The following is a 20596-nucleotide window of genomic DNA, read 5'->3' as shown; positions in this document are numbered from 1 at the left end:
ATGCCCCACCCTCACATATTACTTCTCCTGCACTCCTGACTTTGGCATGCAGACTGATAAGAGAGTTATGCAGGATTTATTGAATATTCACAAATCTAAAGTATTGGTAAGACAAATGTATGCCAGCTTTAGTGTTAAACAGAAAGATAGTAAAGTTTCAGTGCAGCAGTCTTTATATTTCCTAATGTATAGAACTATATAACATCTTATATATTTTCTAAAGTCATTAATGTAAAAAAAGCTGATTATTGTTTCCCATAATCAGTTATTCACATGATGGCACTATAAAGAAAATTTTTGTAGTAAAGTTATACTCCTCAAAATCCATCTTCAGTATTTAGCCTGCCATGAAGGCTGATGACTGTAAAATTTGCTGTTTAACTCTTGACAGCAGTCAGACTGAAATGTGTGTTAAATTCTTTTTAAAACTGATTAAAGAAAAATCTTCAGAAAAGAATCTACAGAATTCACATAATACAGTGTTTGGATGGAGGCTTTGATGCATCAGTGTTTGTTGCATGTGCAGCACCTTATACTGACATGCAAACAGTAGCCAAATGGGCTCCAGCCATCAATGCCATTCACGCCAAATGCTTATCCCATTTCTTAATTTAGACATCCTTGATTCCTTTCCTCACATGACCCCCCCAAGTCCTTCCTACGAGCTGCAAGCTGAAGTGTTGTTAAGACAAAAGCAGGCTTTGGTTCTTGGATTTGTCATTTAAGACACTATTGTTTCAGTCATATTTTTGCCAAGATTAACATGAGACAGGTGTAGCTTATTGTTACAGCACACAACTACATTTATGACACTGAAGTCACAAGTGTTGCCCCTGAAATTAAGGGTGCAGAGTTCATCTTTTATTAAATTTTAATGTGCAAACTGAACCTACTATCCACTATGGTTTAACTTCCAGGTGTCACACTTCTTGACTTTTGCCATTTATACCAGCAAAGCCTCTGTCTCTTCCAGATGCATTTTACTAAGTCTTACATAAGCTGAAACAACTTTCCCAGAGTGCAGTTTGAGGCCAAATGATGAATAGGTTACTTTGATGCATTCAACATAAAGACAAAATCAGACTTGAGTCAGACATGTGCGCTTTATTGGGTTGTTGTGTACACCAGAGGCTTAAAGCCCTATGCACAAACCTTCATACACCTCAATACAAGGTACAAGCCTTGTCTTTTGCATGATGACAAAAACAAACTGGACCAAGTATCATTTAAGGCTGAAAGTACAAAAACAAAACAAGTTTCAGATTACATAATTTACATATTAAGCAATACTACAGTTCTGATGGGCAGCGAGCCCACCAGAGAATAAACCTTCATAGAGGCAAATAAGGTGGTGAACAAAGACAACTGGAATGACCTACACAAACACGACAATGGATATCATGTTTCTCACACATTCACACCGCCTGGGATGCTCCGTACTTCCTGCAGAGTTTCTCCCCATCAGGGGGCATGGTGCCATAGCCAGAGTGATGAGGGAAAATGGAAGAGGTGTAGGCTCAGCATACACCAGTGTGGTGGTGTAGGCATGTATGCTGAGCTAGTTTGGGTTTGTAGCAGTGTGTTTTGGTGGGGGTGGGGACAGTCTGTTTAGAAGCACTTTCTGTGGACGATGCTGGGGCCGGACTCATCGTACTCCTGCTTGCTGATCCACATCTGCTGGAAGGTGGACAGAGAAGCCAGGATGGAGCCTCCAATCCATACAGAGTACTTCCTCTCTGGGGGAGCAATAATCTGCAAGGGCAGAAGTAGAGTTGTCAGCAATGAATACAGTCCATTTATTATAAACTTATAATAAAACAGACAGAACAAGAATTTTACCTTGATCTTCATGGTGGTGGGTGCCAGTGAAGTGATCTCCTTCTGCATGCGGTCAGCAATGCCAGGGTACATGGTGGTACCTCCAGACAGCACAGTGTTGGCGTACAGGTCCTTACGGATGTCAACGTCACACTTCATGATGCTGTTAAAGGTAGTTTCATGGATACCACAAGACTCCATACCTGTGGAGAGTTGGAAAATTAGGGGTTAAGGTTAGCCTTGCAAAGGACTACTTTTTACAAATCACAGAAGTCTGTCTTAAAGCTGATGCTGCTTACCAAGGAATGAGGGCTGGAAGAGAGCCTCTGGGCAACGGAACCTCTCATTCCCAATAGTGATGACCTGTCCATCAGGCAGCTCATAGCTCTTCTCCAGGGATGAAGAGGAGGCAGCAGTTCCCATCTCCTGCTCAAAGTCCAGGGCAACATAGCACAGCTTCTCCTTGATGTCACGCACAATCTCACGCTCAGCTGTGAGACAAGAAAACATTACAGTTAAGATAAGAAAACCCTGAAAGCCTCACATCATGTCTCAAAAACCATCCTCATGCTCACCTGTGGTAGTGAAGCTGTAGCCCCTCTCAGTCAGGATTTTCATGAGGTAGTCTGTGAGGTCCCTGCCAGCCAGGTCCAACCTGAGGATGGCATGGGGCAGAGCGTAGCCTTCATAGATGGGCACAGTGTGGGTCACACCATCACCTGAGTCCATGACAATACCAGTGGTACGACCAGAGGCGTACAGGGACAGCACTGCCTGGATGGCCACATACATGGCAGGAGTGTTGAAGGTCTCAAACATGATCTGCAAGAACAGCAGGAGAAAAGAGATGATCAGTGAAACTAAAAGCCAAAGTACTCTGAAATAAGTTTCTATGTGTTAGTTCAATTGTACAGAAAGAACAGCACACTGGGTTGAGTATTATGCCAACTACAATAGAAAACTGCTTTGTTACACTGACTCTAAAAGTTAAAGTGCAGCAAACTGCTCTATTATCATCCATTGCTTCATGCAGACACCCGTGTAGTTAAACACAAGTCTCAGTCTAATTTATAAACAGCAGTGCCCATGCTGCAGCTCATTCCTGATGCATCACAGTGCAGAGATAGAAACCTGAAGCATCTGCAGAGCTGAAAAGATCAGTCGAGGGCAGAGGAAACCTGGAGGGTTGAAGGAGGATGAGGAAAGACAGATTGAGCAGGGGAAGAAACACCCGAGTGGCAACATAGTTTCCTGTTGTTGGGCACTGCAGCTCAACAGTTTCCTGACTTAGGGGGAAGTTCGTCAAGGTGTCAGCTCTTGTTACCTGCGTCATCTTTTCCCTGTTGGCCTTGGGGTTCAGGGGGGCCTCTGTGAGCAAGACTGGATGCTCCTCAGGGGCAACTCTCAGCTCATTGTAGAAGGTGTGATGCCAGATCTTCTCCATGTCATCCCAGTTGGTGACAATTCCGTGCTCAATGGGGTACTTGAGGGTCAGGATTCCTCTTTTGCTCTGTGCCTCGTCACCAACATAGCTGTCTTTCTGGCCCATACCAACCATTACACCCTAGGAATGCAAAGAGCAGTGCAATTATGAAAAGGTCAGCAGTTATGAAAAGGTTACAAGGTATGTGAGGTTTATTAAGGAATATGTACCTGATGCCTGGGGCGTCCAACAATGGAGGGGAACACAGCACGTGGAGCATCATCTCCTGCAAAGCCAGCTTTGCACATTCCAGATCCGTTGTCAACAACGAGGGCGGCAATTTCGTCTTCCATTTTCTGTATGAAGTAGTAACAGGAGGAAAGGATTTTTAATCCTAATGTTCAGCAGCAGTGTGCGATACATCTGGCAGACAGCCTGGATGAAGTCTTGCAGTTATTGAGAACGGACGCTGGATGTCGCAGTGGCGCAAGGTTGAGTCCTAATCCAGAGCTGAGAAACAAAGGCAGTTTCTCACTCGGGCTGGCCATGGCCATATAAGGCAAAAGTGAATGCAGCTTAGAGACTGCTGTAGACCGGCCCGGAAGCCGCCCCGCGTGTCGCTAAACCTCAAATGACACCGACAGGCGACCACTCCCTTCACCGAGCTCACCACAACCGTTAACCACACAGAAAACCCTTTAGCAGCTGAACGAACTTCTACAAATCACAGTTAAATCTGATATATCTGAACGTCGTGACTGACGCATTTGCAAGGTTACACGAACAAAAAGCCAACTTCGCACATTTATTTGAAGCAGACGCACCAGGATTTGCACATTAACTGATAGCTGCAGTGACACAGCAAAAACCTTTAATTTCAGAAGCTCTACTTACAAAATTAGTAAAGTCTCTATAAGCCTAATCCATCTAATCTGCATTTGCCTGGTCTGGTGTTTGAATGTTTGAAACCGGAGACACCAGAGCTGCAGACCTGCCACAGTGGATGCTTACATGTAAGCGAGAAGGTCAAGCTTTTTTCCTTTAACACGTAGTCTTGATTTGTCGGACTACAAAGTGATGACAGCATCGAGTGGCAAGGTTATTTCACACCCACTTAAACATAAGCGGCAACATGTCACCACATTTCTAAACCGAACCGTTACATGGTTAAAACTGTGGCGGTCAAAATAATAGGAACACTGTAAAGCCTAGCAAGTGGCTTCAGCTTGAAATGAGAAAACGACTTGGTTCGTAAGCTAAGGAGTGATATATATATATAAAAAAGAAAACACTCGCTGTTCAAAATGTTACATTAAAGCGTTAAAATGTGAGGAAGAAACTTCCACCGACATTCCGCAGTTGTCTTACCTGTGTGAGGGAGGGTTTTCGGTGTATGAGAACTGTGACTGAGCGCTACACTCCGGTAGGATGTAGTGTCTGAACTTGACTGCAATGAAGGCCAATAAAGTGGAGGATTTTTATGAGGGCTCGTGCTGCAGCCCCTCTCCATAAAAGGAGAACTTTCCGCACGGCGCCCGCTGATTGGTTCGGCTCCATCCACTGGGTGTGGCGCATGCAGATCATGGTTTGTGCGCTCTGACATAGCAGTGGGGGGACAAGTTCCACTAAACTAACCCATATACCTCCCTAAAAGTTATCAATCCGGGGTCGTTCAGTGTTCAGTAAACCTGCTGATTTTTTAAAACTGTCTGCCATAATGTGATAATAATACATAAGTGGGATACAGACTAGTGGATGACAAATCCCACAACCCCTGCTGCAAAGCACTGAATGGTCCCTGAGCATGTATTAGTTATTACTTTAATAGACTGAATTAATCCAGCCTATAGTTACGTCGTTTTTACATCCTCTACATTGTGACGGTGCCAGGATCATCCTGATTATAGCCTCAGTGATATAATATACCCATGAATGAGTGCTCTTAATTTTATTCACGGGGTCAGGGAATGCTTCAGAAGAGGATTTCACCATTCCATTTCCCATTTGTTTGCAGGATGCTTGTTTGTGGTGACAGGACTGGGGATGGTGTTTAATCTCAGGGTCACTGACAGCACGGTTAACCCTCTATCTGGCTCTTCTGCCCCGGCACACCAGCGTCACACAAACACAAACGCACACAGTGCAGACTGACAGTAATGCATGTATCCAGGCTGAATTGCGGTAATGTTTAGGGCATGACTGTAACGAGACTATATATATATATATATATATATATATATATATATATATATATATATATATATATATAGTCTGTTAACTGTTAAATCTTTTTTCTTTTACTATATTTTATTAATATTTTGCTCTTTACTATTTTTTACTGTACCAGTCTGCTGAGTGACTGTCTTCTGCTCGTCAAATACATTTCATTGCAATGTTGACCCTGTGCTAACTTGCATATGACAAATAAAACTGAAAACTGAGACTGTAAATGTCTTACCTTTTCATCACCTCGCAGGAATTGTGCAATTGAGTTTACGGGGCTAATCTTGTGAATGACGTGTGATAAACAGGCGTGTTATTTTCAGAACATACTTATATTAGGTGTCAAAATAAAAACAATTAGGCCTGGATTGATTACTCAGGAACATGATTCACTTCTGGTATGCATACAGCCTACACACAGGCAGGTATTTCACACACCATTGTTTGCCTCTGGCCTGAAACTATTTCAATTCTTTGTTGATTTTTTTTTTAAATTTTTATAATGAAAATCCTCCTCCAAGGCTCATTTTATAAGTTGACCAGAGATTAGGTGGCTGGATGGGCTTTAACTCAATAAGGGCACCGGACAAAGCCTCATAAACTTACACTCGGAATTCTCACAGGCCCTGTGTGTTCCTAATAAGGATATATGGGAGCTGGATCACCAAAAGGCACAGGAAGCAAGCTTTTAAAGTGCCTCACTTCTACAGATGGAGGAAGTGACCACACACACACACACACACACACACACACACACACACACACACACACACACACACACACACACACACACACAGCTAGGTGTAGGTAGGCAATCAGGTGATCAGAGAACTGGCTTTTCCGCTCAGCATTATCCTGCTTTGAATTGACGCTAAACACACACACACACACACACACACACACACACACACACACGCACGCACGCACACACACTAAGTATAGACCCAGGGCACCACCATCCCTTTAAGAGTTCCTTTGGATGACGTCCATATAAGGAGATATTGGAGAGAGTCACATGGGGGGAAGAATGCGCTGCTCCGGTCATGTGACCACTCTGAGGAAATGAATGAATCTCCCTTTTTAAGGCCATGTTTGTCTGTTACCGCTCACATTTTCTTCTGTATTCTTTATCCGATTTATGTTTCAATCACAGTTTTAAATGATTAAATGTATCTTACAAAATAATCTTTTAAACTTTGTTCTCTATCCAGACAGTAGTTTCTCAATCTCACGCCTTTGCTTGAGCAATTTCAAAACTAGGCAGCGTGCATGACTCATGCACGCATTACAACACACAAATGTAGGCACTCCCTCCCTGCATTGCTCACTCACACAGTCAGAGAAACTCACAGTCCTGGGTAAGGCCAGCTCTGACTAAGACCGTATATGGAAGAAGCTGGCAGGTAGCTTCTGTCCACTTCTCACTCATCCCCTTCTCTCCCCACCCTCTTCCTTTAAACTCCCATTAAGTCTCCAATTCAGCCACTCTCTTTTTCTGTATGTGAGCACCATGTGTGCTCAGTATGCATACTATACCTGTTTCAATCTTCACCGTGTTTCCAGTCGTTTAATGGTCACATTTCAGCAGAGTTTCATACACAGCATTGAGGGGGCAGGGCTCGTGTATGTGTGGTATGAGAGAAACCGCATTTAGTAAATAATAGCACATTTATTACTGTGAAACAACAATGCATCTCATGTGTATAATGTAAGGCATTAGCACGAAGTCTTCTGTCAACCTTTAAGCTTACTGAATTTTTAATTCTAAAATATTATGTCCTATCTTAGAGTCACAGGGACACACAACCTTTCTTTTAGGCCCCTAACAGATGAGATACAGGGCTACAAGATTAGGAACAATAATGATATGCAGTATTATGCTTGCGTCACCTCATTTCTTTATATTTTGTTTAGGCAAAAACAGAGTTTGTACAATTCTAAGGAACTCGAAAGTCAATACTTTGTATGACAATCCTTACTCTCCAACATAGTCTGAACTCTTAGGCAAGCTTTCTCATACTTTAAGTAGTCTTCAGGAATAGTTCTGGAGGCTTTCTAAAGGACATTCAAAGCTTTCTTGTTTCTCTGTTATACTGCTTTTTGTTCTGTTCTCTGTAAAGATGATCCCACACTGCTTCAGTAATGTTGAGGTCCAGCCTCTGGGGAGGCCGATTCATAATCTTTCATTGTGTGTTTTTCTACCCAGGTATGCATTTACTGTATTAGGTGTGTTTGGATCACTGTCATGCTGAAAAATAAACTTGTTGCCAATTAGATGCTTTTCAGATGGTATTGCATGGTGGATCTAAATTTGACAGCACTTCTTCTGTGTTCATAATTCCATCAATTCTGACAAGATCTCCAACACCACTGGCTGACAGAGCCTCCAATGTGTTTTACAGATTAATGTAGACACTCACTGTGGTAGCGCTCTCCCTACCTCCTTCATAAAAAGACAATGATGTGAACCAAAAAAAATACATAAATTCCAGTTTGGATTTACCCCTTCATCAGACCTCCTGCCACTGATTTTCAGTACACTTCTTATGAAATTAGGCACACTTCACCCTTTTCTCCCAGTTTCCTTTCCTTAACTATGACTTCTTGACCTTTCCACTGATGGATCAACTGGATCAGGTGAAGATCCTGATGCATCTCTCCTGTCAGGAAGCAGCCAGTGTCCAAATAGGAACTTTGAAGAAAGCCTGGAGAACTAATGTTCAGGACCACTTGGAAAAATTACAAAAAAGTCCTGCTCCTTGGAAGCAGGGGTGGTAACTAAAAATATTTCAGCTAGTACTTAAATCAATTAGCCTGTACTAAAATGTGAGAACATCTTTGTGTTTTTATCTTATTATTGTATTCGTAAGTGTAAAGTCTTCAGTTGTTATTGAAAGTAAGTAGAGTATAAATATCCTTTGATGGCTTTAATTCCAAAAGTAAATACAATATATTGATGCCCTGAGTAACAGTAGAACATTTTCCAAGACCTTGTACCACACATGACAGACATGCAGTTAACATCTCAGCATCAGAAACAGATTTAATCTTTCAAAGAAAGGTGTACACATTTATACATTTACTGCCTTACTTTTTTATTATTATTATCAAAACACAAATATTTTAACTTTACAATGCATTAATAAACTGTAAAAACCAGTGTCAGAACAGATTGAATCCTCCATATGCAAGTCAAGCAGTCCAGCTCTTCCCCATGTCTACAAGCTCCATGCCTTCACAGTAGGACCGTGGTCGTGACACCCTGACCTGGTTTCATAGAGAAACATCGCATCATTCAAACTGTGAAACCACGCAGACATTTGTATCTTACCGAAACTCTCATGGAAACCACATGTACAGTCACACACTCACTGTGGGTGTCCTGTGAGAAGCCAGTTGCTGCAGAAGTGGAAATGGAGTCCAGTGAATGGGTTCCACTGGCCAGCTACACACTGAAAGGTCACTGGCCTTACCCGAGTCCAGCACACCATCCCCCATGCTCATCTCACTCCCCCTCCATCCATACTGGGAACTACAGGATGCAAAAGGATTATTTACATTATTTAATCACTTCAAGCTCAAATTAGTAGCTATTTTAAGCAACAGTTAGGGAAGTGAGTAGTGAAATCTTTGAATGAGTGGGTTTTTAGAGAGATTACTTATTAACATTTAAACTAGACTCAAGTGTATTTTGCATTTATGTACAAATTATTATGTTGTGTTAAGTCCTGCAGTTAATTATGGATAGTTCATTTCATTTCCTATCCAGTTCAACTTATTCCAAACTATATGAAGTGAGTTTAGTTTGGATTATTTTGGAGGCCCAGTCCACTGATGCCCTAACATCCTACTTCTTGGAGAAACCTCTGCTGCACATGATACATTCATTAGCGTTAGCTGCTGTGGGCACTGGCAATTAAAAGCACCTCACACACATTTAGAGCTCACGCTAATGCCTCAGAGTTTAATTAGAAACTCCATTTCAACATTAACTCTCCAGGAACTGACTAGAAATTTGGACTCTGTGCTTATGAATCAAAATCTGACATTTTATTGAAACTACCATGTATTAGTGAGATGCAGAGGTGGCGAACAGAAGGTATTTGCGACTTCTGCTGAAGTGCCAAATACTGCATGCTCTCTAATGGCAACTTGAGGCTGGCTCCAAAAGCGAGTCAATGTCCACAGACTCCCATCCATGTTAAAATGGCCAGCTTTACAGCCTTAAAAAACAACAACATGTCCACTACAAAAATAGATTGTCCCCTCTCCAAAACATCTATATGGTGGGTGATTTATTAGTTTCAATTTCTTCTTCTTATTTTAATAATTGATTTATCGGGCTACTAGAGTCTGATATTTCCCACCTGACCTGGATATATGCTGTTGATGCCATTCTGGAGCATTTGGAGAGTGACTGGGACATGAATAACTTGAGCCGATTATATAATATTTTATTACAGTGTATTTCTTACTAGGCAGCTCATTCTCTTGACAACGATTTCTTTAAAGCTATAACACATTTTGGGGTAAGACTGAAAGAAAGGCAGATTTGAAATGTAAAAGGGAAGTCAGAGGTCAAATGTTACATGATATTTGGATGCAAGCTATGATGTGAGATTTACAATCCCCATGTACCAGGACCATTTCCTAAATGCTGCCAATGCAAACACCGGCAGAAGAATTTTAAGCAGTTTTAAGATAAAATACATTTTATGAAAGTTTGACCTTAGGGTCCAAAGTAACATGGGATTTAGAATCCGAATATAGAATTCCTTATATTCCATATGCTGTCAATACAAAAAAAAAAAAAAAAATGTCAGTAAGAAACAGTTTTAGCTTTACTGGCTTTAAAACATGTAAATATTCCAAGGTGACCACAGTGACCATCACTGATAACTGTGAACCAAGCTTGTTTTTAAGCTTCAAGAGTGGCATTGGTGAGAACAGAGAAGCTTTTCACTGAAAACTCTCCCACATTTTGGAACACACAACTCACTGTCAGACAATGAACACTGTGTGTGTGTGTGTGTGTGTGTGTGTGTGTGTGTGTGTGTTGTATATACCTGTGGGGGTAGATTGTGTTGATTCGTGTTCCGTGGCTGGGGCAGGTGGAAGCCAGTGACAGCGTGTCGTCGTGGTAACAGCAGGGGCGGTCAAGCGCTCGCAGATGCAGCAACTCATCGGAGCGTGTGAAGGCAGGATTGTCCAATGAGTCTGCTGATCCCGCCCACGAGCGCAACCAGAAGCGACCTGACAGCTCATCAAAGTGGTTGAATCTGCGATAGCTGCGCAAACAAAATCGTGAGAGGTCACAGGGTACAATGCTTGTTGTTGTTGCTTCTCTTTGCAATCTGGGTTTTCCTCTTTTTTTTTTTTTTTTTAACAATTGTGTGCCAGCTTTAAACGTTTCACATGAACAAAATTTCAAGAAGGAAAAAAAAAAAAAAAAAAAAAAAAAAAAAAAATCAACCTAGTCGATGGGAGACAGCCCTTTTACAATGTGGGGTCATAACTTGAACCTTATCTCTGTGGCATTCATAGAAGCTCTTATTTTACCCCTAAAAAGAGTTTCTTCTTAAAAGCTCTTCACAAAGCTGCTCAGTTTCACCAAGGAACAAAGAACTCCTATGACAACAGAAAGGTCGGAGATGACCCCGCTCATACAGATGATGTTATGTTTCATGAATGAACTGATGTGTCACAGTGACACATGACTGCCCCTTGCCAGTGAATAACTTTCCATTTACCAGAAATAGATCAACAGGTAAGAAGAAACATTAACAGATTTGTTTAAAACATTGCAGATCAAGAACAATATAAAACTATACCGCTTAATCCCCATTTAATGGGCACAGGTGATTTTTCCAAGTTATTTTAATAGCATAAGTTCCACTTATAAACACCTTTAAAACCCAGCCATTGCCCTGAAACCAGTAGTTGTCAGCAGTTTTGTAATGAACTCTAGTTTACAACCAGGGTTTGTGTATACTGGCAGGAGATTACTGCTCTAAGATGTATAAAGTTATAAAAGGTAAATCCTCCCCATTATTTGTATAAAAATCCTCTGGAATAACTTATTTTAGGCTAATTTTAAAATATTTTCCTGTGCTAAATTATATGCTTTGCAAAGTTTCTCTAAACTCGGGCAATCATCAGCTACTTGGGATGTTTAAAAAGATGACTCCAAAGAGGCCCCAATTTCCTGGAAAACACACATTTCCTACTCTAGACATACTGGACTTAAGGCTTAGCTTCAGACTTATTACTTCCTGTCTGATCTTTGTCTTTGTACATGCTCAATATTCAGTCAAACAAACAAACAGTATCTTGATTAAGATCAATATGCTTTTGCCTCTTGCAGTCTCAGTTTGTTATTAAGGTTCAAATGAAAAGTGCTTCGACACAAGAATCCTTGTAGGTAGACTTTCATGAAGCTGAATCCAAGTCTCTGCACGCCATCATATTAGAACCATCCAAAACCACAAGGTCATTTTTTCCAGACTACACTTGGAGGAACACCCGAGGTTTAAAAACAAACATTAATATGAAAAGAAAGTACACAGAATTGAGATTGCATTTATGCTGGATTTACTAATATTACCATGCATACACCTCTAATATTAGTTGTGTAGGAGGCATTTCCATTCAGGAACAACTAATAGGTTTCCTCATCTCCTGGCCCAGCACCCTAATGAAACATGTCACAGTATCAATGACTGTGTCTGTGTGCTCAGCTGTCAGCATATGTGGAGGTTAGACATTCAGATTGAGCCAGCAATCCAGTTCCACCTTCATCCTTAGTATGTGCGTTGTCAGCTAGACTGTGCCACCTAGTGGCAATGAGTGTTTACAGTTACTGAAGAGCATGTGCGTTTATGTCAGTCTCTGGTTTTTCTCTCATGGATCACAACAGAATACTTTCACCTATTGTGACTACTGCGATTTACTGTACGTCACAAATATGCACGTTTTTACTATAAATTTTAAGGTTTATGGAAGTACTTATCGTCCAAAAAAAAATGTAACCTTTGCAGTAAAAACCACAATGGATCTAAAAGCAAACAAGATGTGACTGAAGAGCAATCTTTCAGTTTTTATTAATATATAATATATAAATATAATAATAAAAAAAATCCACTGTGGTGGTGCAGAAAGGCAAAATTAGAAAAATTGTATAATTAACAAAATATGCATACGCCTGAACTATAGGTGCGTCTTAATAAAAGCCTTTTCCTACCTGCTGCGAGTCTGGTCTACTTTGGCCTGAATCAGAATTGCTCGATAGCGTCGCACTGCCACAAACGCCAAAATGATGATCACTGTCACTATGATGAGTAAGATGGCAAGGCACGCACCAATGAGACGTGCGCGGGTCATCCTGACATCGCACCTCTCACCCATGAACCAGAAATCGTCACCTGCAAGGCAGCTAATGCCCAAATACAAGTCATTTACACATGCAAACAAAATATGCCTGGGTGAACAAAAAGATTTGCTTTTCCTTTTAACGTTCTTACCGGCAAACTGGAAGCTGGTGTGGATGGTGTGTGCAGATGCCGTGATGGTGGCAGTAGTCAAAGTGGCAGACTGAGGAACAGCTGTAGTTGGCAGTGCCAGGCTGGGAAACACACTTATATCCTGCAGAGCACTGCAGCAACCAGTCACAGATGTCGCCCTGCAGACCTGAGGGGAAGGCATGTTTAAAAAGAATTAAAGAAAATAATAAAGGTGGTGCCATTTTTTTTAAATTTTCTTATCATAAAGTGATCTCATTGTAATGATATATGCATCCAAAAATCAGACAGGCACTGAAGTTTTTAGTAGTCACGTGAATATCATGCAATTACACATTAAGCTAATGTGTCACAAGGCTGAATTTTCAGTTGTACTTGAGATACTTGAGACTTAACTTAACAATTGTTGATTAGGTTCTCCATTAACCAGCTGATAATGTTTCTTATTTGGTCTAAACAGTAATCCGTATTTCAAAAATTGTTACAAGTATGTGCACTGTATGGACAAAAGGTTACATCGCTTGATCTTTGAGCTCAGGTGTTTTCAGTCCTGTGACCACAGGTGTGGCCCTGGACTGAGTTGTGAAAAAAAATGTGTCTTTCTAAAGAGTTAACTGAATTCAAGTGTTGGACTGTTATTGCAAGGATGGTTTCATTGCAATAATTCAATTTGTCAAATCTCTTCCTTCCAAGATTTCCACCATTTAAAAGGGATCTCCACACCAGGTAGTTGTAACAGTCACCAAAGTAACCGATCACATAAAGTCAAAGTGGTGAGGTACATAGTGTGTAAAAGTCACCAACACTCCGACTCCAAACTTCCTCTGGCATTAACATCAGCACAAGAAATGCGCATCAAGTGCTTCATGACATGAGTTTCGATGGCTGAGCATCCCCTGAAAATGGAAATGAACCGGCCACATTTTCAGTATCTTAAAGGTTTTACTTTATCACCTGGAGAAATATAAAAAATTTATTATAAAGTTTCCCCACTTTTAGAATAATTCTCATCTTAAAGCTACATGACATCACTCTTGCTTTTCTGGTGAAGATGTCTGTAGCATGTGCTCTCCTCACATGATATGTGAGCATGTGCTGACGAACTGACCGGAGTCTTCACTAAAATCTTCAACCTTTCCTTGTCATCAAACACCGTCCCACCCTGCCTCAAAACCTCCACCATCATCCCCATCGCCAAGAAGACAGCTGTGGCCAGCCCAAATGACTACAGGCCTGTTGCACTTACGCCTGTAGTGATGAAGTGCTTTGAGAGACTGGTCTGTCAGCACATCAGGGCCGGTCTGCCTCCCACTCTGGACCCCCACCAATTTGCCTACAGGACAAATCGTTCCACCGAGGACGCCATCACCATAGCACTCCACACTGCGCTGAGTCACCTGGAGCACCGAGGAAGCTATGTGAGAATGCTCTTTCTGGACTTCAGCTCAGCATTCAATCATATCATCCCGGAGATCCTGGTCCAGAAACTGTCTCACCTGGGACTCTCCACCCCCATCTGCCTCTGGATCAAGGACTTCCTGACAAATAGACCACAGTCTGTCAGACTCGGCCCCCACCGGTCCAGCACCATCACACTCAGCACCGGGTCTCCACAAGGATGTGTTTTGAGTCCCCTCCTGTTTACGCTCTACACATCCGACTGCTCCCCTACCCATCTCTCAAACACCATCATAAAGTTCGCGGATGACACCACAGTGGTTGGACTCATCTCAAGGGGGGATGAGTCGGACTACAGAGATGAGGTCAACAGACTGACTGAGTGGTGTTCAGTTAACAACCTCCAACTGAACACCACAAAAACTAAAGAACTTATCTTGGACTTCAGGAAGGGCAGAGCAGACCCGGCCCCACTTTACATTCACGGGAGCTGTGTGGAGAGGGTACACTCCATGAGGTTTCTGGGCGTGCAGATATCTGATGACCTCTCCTGGACTGCAAATACTACAGCGGTGGTTAAAAAGGCCCAGCAGCGTCTCCACTTTCTGAGAGTGCTCAGGAGGAACAACCTGGAGGAGAGGCTGCTGGTGACATTTTACAGAGCCACCATAGAGAGCATCCTAACGTACGGCATAACAACATGGTATGCAGGGTGCTCAGCTGCAGACAGGAAAGTACTGCAGAGGGTCATCAACACAGCCCAGAAGATCACTGGCTGCTCTCTGCCCAGCCTGGAGGTCACTGCAAACTCTCGGTACCTCAGCAGAGCTGGCAATATCATCAAGGACCACTCTCACCCCAGCAACCAACTGTTTGAACTATTACCGTCAGGCCGACGGTACAGGTCACATAAAACCAGGACAAACAGATTCAGGGATAGCTTCTTTCCCAGAGCTATCACCGTAGTAAATAAGCACAAAAACAATTGAACCTATTCCATACCGTCACTGTCATTATATTAATGCTGCTATCCTGTATATATTGTACATACTATTGTTTGAGTACTTACGATTGTTTTTTTTGTACTTTTTATATTTTACATTTATATTTATTATTGAAACTTGCACCAAGGGAGTGGCACTCCAATTTCGTTGTACTCTGTACAATGACAATAAAGGCTATTCTATTCTATTCTATTATGCCTCTAACAAGCTTGCAGTACAAAAATGAATCACTGAACCTACTGCGTTTTTTACCAAATGACTATTTAAACTACACTGCAGCACTTCTGCATTTTAGATTTTTTCTGATGCCAAACATTAAAATGGAAACAAATAAAATGACTCCACGCTATAGTAAAGAAGAAAAAGTTTGTTAGACCAAGCCAGGTAGAATAATTAGATTTTTCATAATTAGATTTTGAGCTTAACTGAGTCAGGCTAACTGAGTTACGATGTTTACATCAGTTTTCCTGTATCTGGGTTAATTGAATTAAGACGTTAAAAAAAAAAAAAAAAAAAAAAAAAAGGAACTTTCTCTCAGGTTAATGAAGAAACTCAGGACATCTTGGTGTCAATTTTTGACATTGATGACAAACACAAACACCCAGTCTTCTGCAGAAAGATGACAGGAAATGAACGGAAAGATATTAAGAACAATGTGCATGAAAAGGCAACCAGACTCCTCCCAAACTGCTCAGCCACCAGGGCTTCAGTCAGCTGCCTGCAGACCGGCACCTGAACACGGGCTTACCTCCGACTGTGATGTTGGTGATCCTGGAAGTCCTGAATGTCCTCTTGTTGCGAACAGCCTGGGCTAGTCCAGTACGCTCCAGCAGTGATGTGGGTTCTGTTATGCTGAGCCACTCCAAAGCTCTGCTGGTTTTGAACTCCAGCAGGCTCTGCACTGCACGGCCACTGGAACAAAAACAGAACTGGAGATTTACCTCCTTTTACGCAACTTTCTGTGACCGATCCCAAAGCATAACCCAATTACAATTTCCACTGTGCTTTAGTTAGATCAAAACATTCCAGTTGGGAAATTATCTGAGCCCTGTTGACAAACTGAGGGATGGCTAATAAAATTAATGTCGGGAAAGCAACATAGAGGTTAGAGACCATTACATAATTTAATGGACACTGACTTTAGTTTCCAAAGTCCCATTAGCTGCATGGGTAAAAAAAAAAAAAAAAAAAAAAAAAAAGGTTAATACTTAAGAAAGGGGAGAAAAATGCAGAAGGATGATGAAGAATTTATTATGTTTTTTTCACATTTTTTCCCCTAATGATGTTTAACTCTGGTGGATTTTTGTGGTGTTTTAATTGTGTTTACTTATGTCTGAGAGTTTATATCTTCCCCTAGCAGAAATGATGTATTTAACGTCCCATAACCTGGGATAGGAAACACACACAACTGAGAAATGGACAGTGCATATTGAGAGACAAGGTGGAGCTAATTGAAATCTAGAAAGAGCCTGGAGGTGCCTTTCATTTTCAGCTTGTCTGCACCACCTCACCTGCTCCAGACTCCCAGCAGCCGGCTGAACCCCGGGGCTTTCTGTAGGTATGGCTTCATCTGAAAGAAACCTTAATTGAGAACTCTGTAAAAACTACTCAGCTGAAGTCAAAAATACTTAATTATTTGATTATTTCTGCTTTTTTGTGCCAGTGTGTGTTACTGTACAATCCCTCACCCAGGTAGTAGTGTCGTTCTCCAAATTGACATTTGAAGCCAACATGGGCTCTTCTACAACTATCTGCAGCAGCAGCTCAACTGACTCCACTGGACAGAACAAGTAAATAAACTAATTTCAGGACTTCTGGATATATAATCAGGATATTTACCTAAACGTAAAACACTTCAGTGGTGTTTGGGAAGTACCTCTGATGGCAGCAGGCTGATCTGGCACGATGTAGAACTTGGGACTGTTTGTGGAGCTTCGAGCAGGTGTGGAGGTTAAAGCAGAAGAGGGCTCCTGGCTGGGATGCATGGTTGTCTGCTGTGGAGGTTGCTGTGGTAGTCCAGATGTGGGAGTGCGTGTGGTCGTGCTGCTGGAAGACCACTGCCAGAACTTATACTTTTCTACTTGTTCTTCTCCAGCTCCATGTCCATAATCTAATGTTACAGTAGAAAGGAGAGGAGTATGTGCAGTAGTAGTAATAATTAGGGGTTGGGATTGGTTACGTGTTGGTGACATATTAGTAGAAGTCTGAGGAGGCGGGTGATTGTGTGTAGAAGGTGACATTTGTGGAGGTGAAGGCGTGGCTTTGCTGACTGTGTGGTCCGTGGTCTGAGACACAGACGAGGTTAAAGCAGGGTGTGAACTATCAGGAAATGTACTGTGTGTGTGGAGTGTGTACAAAGCTGTAGAGGACTCTGTGGATGTGGTGGAAGATGAAACAGCAACAGCAGTAGAATCTGTGGGCGAGTCATCACGTAGGAGTGTGTGAGCAGGATGCAGAGTGTATGTCACTCCAGTGGTTCCTGTGATGGCTGAGTTTTGGGTTACACCTCCCACGGTCAGCGCTGCCCCGGGTGTAGAAGAAGAATCGGTGAACCCTGAAGTCCAACTGTAAGCCTTGGTAATACCAGGTGGGGAAGGGATAGTGTTTCTAGTCGGGTGCGCATCAATGATATTTCCGCGTGCACTTTCTACTGCCGTTTGTGTCTCTTTGTCTGTCTGTGTAAATAAAGATGACGTGTAAGCAGAATGTGTGGGGCTCTCTGTGCTTTGAGGAGAGTCTGTTAGACTCCTTGAGGAAAATGGGAGCGTCATCTCAGTTTGTTCAAACTTATCAGGCAACTCAGATGTGACAGTCTGAGCAGCAGCAACAGATACAAATGAGTTAATTTGACTTATGTTTGGATGAACTGGATCAGCCTCCACAGTGCTAACAACGTTGTTGAGCTCTGTGAAGTGGGTGTTGAATGAATGAGTGCCGCTGTAAACTTCTGAAGATGATGATGATGCAGTGGGTTCAGTGTGGGTTTGTGCACTGAAGTCATCCTGCAGTGTTTTGATGGAGGATTTTAAAGGGTCAGAAGTGACAGCAAAGGTCAGGTCAGAATTATGTCTGTCTGTGCTTCTCTGGCTCCTCCAGGAATGAGGCTGTTCATCTCCAGATGTCCCACTAACACCCACACCATGTGCGGTTATGCCTGTATGACCTGTCCTGGAGGAAGATAGCTCAGCTGGAGCAGAAGTACGGAGAGGAACGCTGGCGCTGGACACTCTTTGATCCATTTGTGTGGCAACATCTTTGCCTGTGTTTTTAGATGTCTGAACGGATGTATCTTGTATAGCTTTGTCAAGCATGAGAGCTGAACTACTGGCTGTTTCCTCTGTCAATGCCATCAGAGTTTGAAGGCTTTTTTCAGTCGGGTTTGAGGGTGTGCTTGTATTGGGGCCTGCACTGAGTCCATGCTGAAAATATGGGTGTGTTGTATTTCTGGCAGCCATGGGCCCATCGGTGAGGTGAGCAGCTCCAGATGTTTCCGCTCCATTGTTTGGTTTTTCCTCAGGAAGAGGGAGAGTTTCCCTATCACTTCTCCCAGCGACAGGGAGTCCCTGCTGGGGTGAGGTGGGGTTCAGCAGTCCTTGATCCAGAGAGGAGGCACTAGACACAGACAGAGGTGCAAAACTCCTCTCCAGACCATCGTAGGTGTGATCTCTGCCCTCCTTCATGCCTCTCGTCACTTCTTGATCAACAGGAGGACTATTTGTAAAGCTGGTTCCTGTTGGAAACCATTGAGTGGGGTCTAGGTCTGGATGTTGGGTTGAGTGGTCCTCCGAGGAATTCCTCTCATCTTCCTGGACTGGAAAACCAGGAACAAACACAATAACAGAGAGAGAGAGACAGGGTGAGAAGAGACAGAGTGGAAATCACAACAACATAACATTGCTCTGTGTAACACCACAGAGGGAGATAAGATCTTTCCGACAGATTCCCAGCTCACGGCACAGTTGGAACAACACATTTTCACAGCATGTTAAGTTATACACTGCTCAACCTGACTCCTACTGTAAATCATGAATATATTTCATGTATTCACTGAGAACATCAGGAGGCAGAAACAGCTCTAAAAATACCAGAAATAAATGTCATTATGATTCTCGTGATTCGCGCTTTATCTGAGAAGAGAAAGAGAAAAACCTTGTTAGACTTTTACAGCTCAAACTGCATTTGTGGGAATAAGCTGAGGGAAGTACAACCAAAAGGATAATTTAAACAGAGAATTTCAGAGCTTACAGAACATCTTATTTCCATTGACTAACCCCAATAATATTGAGGTTGATCCGAGAACAAAACGCTATTCCATACCGACAGTGTGCATATCACTTTGATTTAGCCTAATTTAAAGACAAAAGAATAGCAAATAGCACAATAACATCTAACATGTCAGCGGCGGGCGGGCGTTCTTACCTGTTGTGACGATAAAAAGCAACAGACAGGCGTGGAGCTGCATTTCCAATGGTGAGACATTTCAGTGTAGAACACCCTTTTAATCCAAAACACATGCAGTTTTTTTTACACTGACAACATGTACATGTTACGAGGAGGACGAGCAAACTGCGCAAATGATTAATGAGCTCCAGTCTTTCCTGTGGACTGTCCCTGAGAGAGAGAGAGAGAGAGAGCAGAGAGGCGTCAGAAACTTTCCTCCTCCATCATTTCCTTGTAACGGAAACCGCTGCGCTGTCAGGGGCACAGCGCCGTACACTCACCTAAATTAAACACACGTGTGTGTGAGAGGCAGCCTGTCCTGTACTGCAGAATGGACAGAGGCTTGCGGATGGGAAGGTTTTACGCCGCCTCCAGGCTGTTCCACACGACATTTCAGAGATGAGAGGAAGGAATCCAGTGCGTAAAGTCTACACAGGAAAATTACCGCAGGCGGCATGGAGGCATGAGAGGGAGCAGTTCATTAGAGCTTTTATACTTACGCCCCACTAGGAGTGCTCGAAAGACTAAAAATGAATGCTACGAACACGTAAACAGGTTTTAAGTCTATAGGTTCAAAAAAAGTTTAGGAAATGCAGAACAAATGAAAATATACCGGGAAAGCGGATGACATCATTTCTTAAACATGTGGGAGAAAATGAACTTTGGAGGTGTCTTTGTAATCAGAACGTGTAAGATCTGTAAACACATTAGCTTCCTCCCCTATTTTATAACACCATGACACCCCCATGGACTGACTTGTGAAGAAACGGTTG

General features: G+C 42.4%; 2 protein-coding genes across 2 annotated transcripts; both read right to left on the bottom strand.

The window, feature by feature from the left end:
* Nucleotides 1-1089: 1089 nt before the first annotated feature.
* Nucleotides 1090-4710, bottom strand: LOC146572287 (actin, cytoplasmic 2). The gene is made up of 7 exons (XM_085276313.1): nucleotides 4610-4710; nucleotides 3472-3597; nucleotides 3143-3382; nucleotides 2394-2640; nucleotides 2118-2309; nucleotides 1840-2021; nucleotides 1090-1752 (listed from the first exon to the last, which is right to left on the bottom strand). The coding sequence occupies exons 2-7, from the start codon at nucleotides 3592-3594 to the stop codon at nucleotides 1609-1611; spliced, it is 1128 nt and encodes a 375-aa protein (XP_085132439.1). The 5' UTR covers nucleotides 3595-3597; nucleotides 4610-4710; the 3' UTR covers nucleotides 1090-1608.
* Nucleotides 4711-8534: 3824 nt separating this feature from the next.
* On the bottom strand, nucleotides 8535-20235 carry vap (vascular associated protein). Its single transcript, XM_085276312.1, has 11 exons — nucleotides 20105-20235; nucleotides 19803-19994; nucleotides 17260-19194; nucleotides 17072-17160; nucleotides 16895-16953; nucleotides 16132-16295; nucleotides 12985-13150; nucleotides 12705-12896; nucleotides 10531-10752; nucleotides 8837-8996; nucleotides 8535-8731 (listed from the first exon to the last, which is right to left on the bottom strand). The coding sequence occupies exons 2-11, from the start codon at nucleotides 19843-19845 to the stop codon at nucleotides 8657-8659; spliced, it is 3105 nt and encodes a 1034-aa protein (XP_085132438.1). The 5' UTR covers nucleotides 19846-19994; nucleotides 20105-20235; the 3' UTR covers nucleotides 8535-8656.
* Nucleotides 20236-20596: the final 361 nt, after the last annotated feature.

Source organism: Mchenga conophoros, linkage group LG6 (genome assembly GCF_057382185.1).
Source record: "Mchenga conophoros isolate Kocher_MC1m ecotype Shallow Benthic linkage group LG6, M_conophoros_male_GT1.1, whole genome shotgun sequence".
In the NCBI taxonomy this organism is placed as follows: domain Eukaryota; kingdom Metazoa; phylum Chordata; class Actinopteri; order Cichliformes; family Cichlidae; genus Mchenga; species Mchenga conophoros.
Note: the sequence above shows the minus strand (reverse complement) of the source record. Positions and strands in the feature narration are given on the sequence as shown.

Excerpts from the sequence above, each read along its gene's own strand:
- LOC146572287 (XM_085276313.1), bottom strand. The coding sequence starts at position 3,594 with ATGGAAGACGAAATTGCCGCCCTCGTTGTTGACAACGGATCTGGAATG. Across the intron at positions 3,383-3,471 it reads TTGGACGCCCCAGGCATCAG|GGTGTAATGGTTGGTATGGG; the intron begins GTACATATTCCT and ends TTGCATTCCTAG. Across the intron at positions 2,022-2,117 it reads CTTCCAGCCCTCATTCCTTG|GTATGGAGTCTTGTGGTATC; the intron begins GTAAGCAGCATC and ends AACTCTCCACAG.
- vap (XM_085276312.1), bottom strand. The coding sequence starts at position 19,845 with ATGCAGCTCCACGCCTGTCTGTTGCTTTTTATCGTCACAACAG. Across the intron at positions 13,151-16,131 it reads CACCAACATCACAGTCGGAG|GTCTGCAGGGCGACATCTGT; the intron begins GTAAGCCCGTGT and ends CCTTCCCCTCAG. Across the intron at positions 10,753-12,704 it reads GTAGACCAGACTCGCAGCAG|CTATCGCAGATTCAACCACT; the intron begins GTAGGAAAAGGC and ends TTGTTTGCGCAG.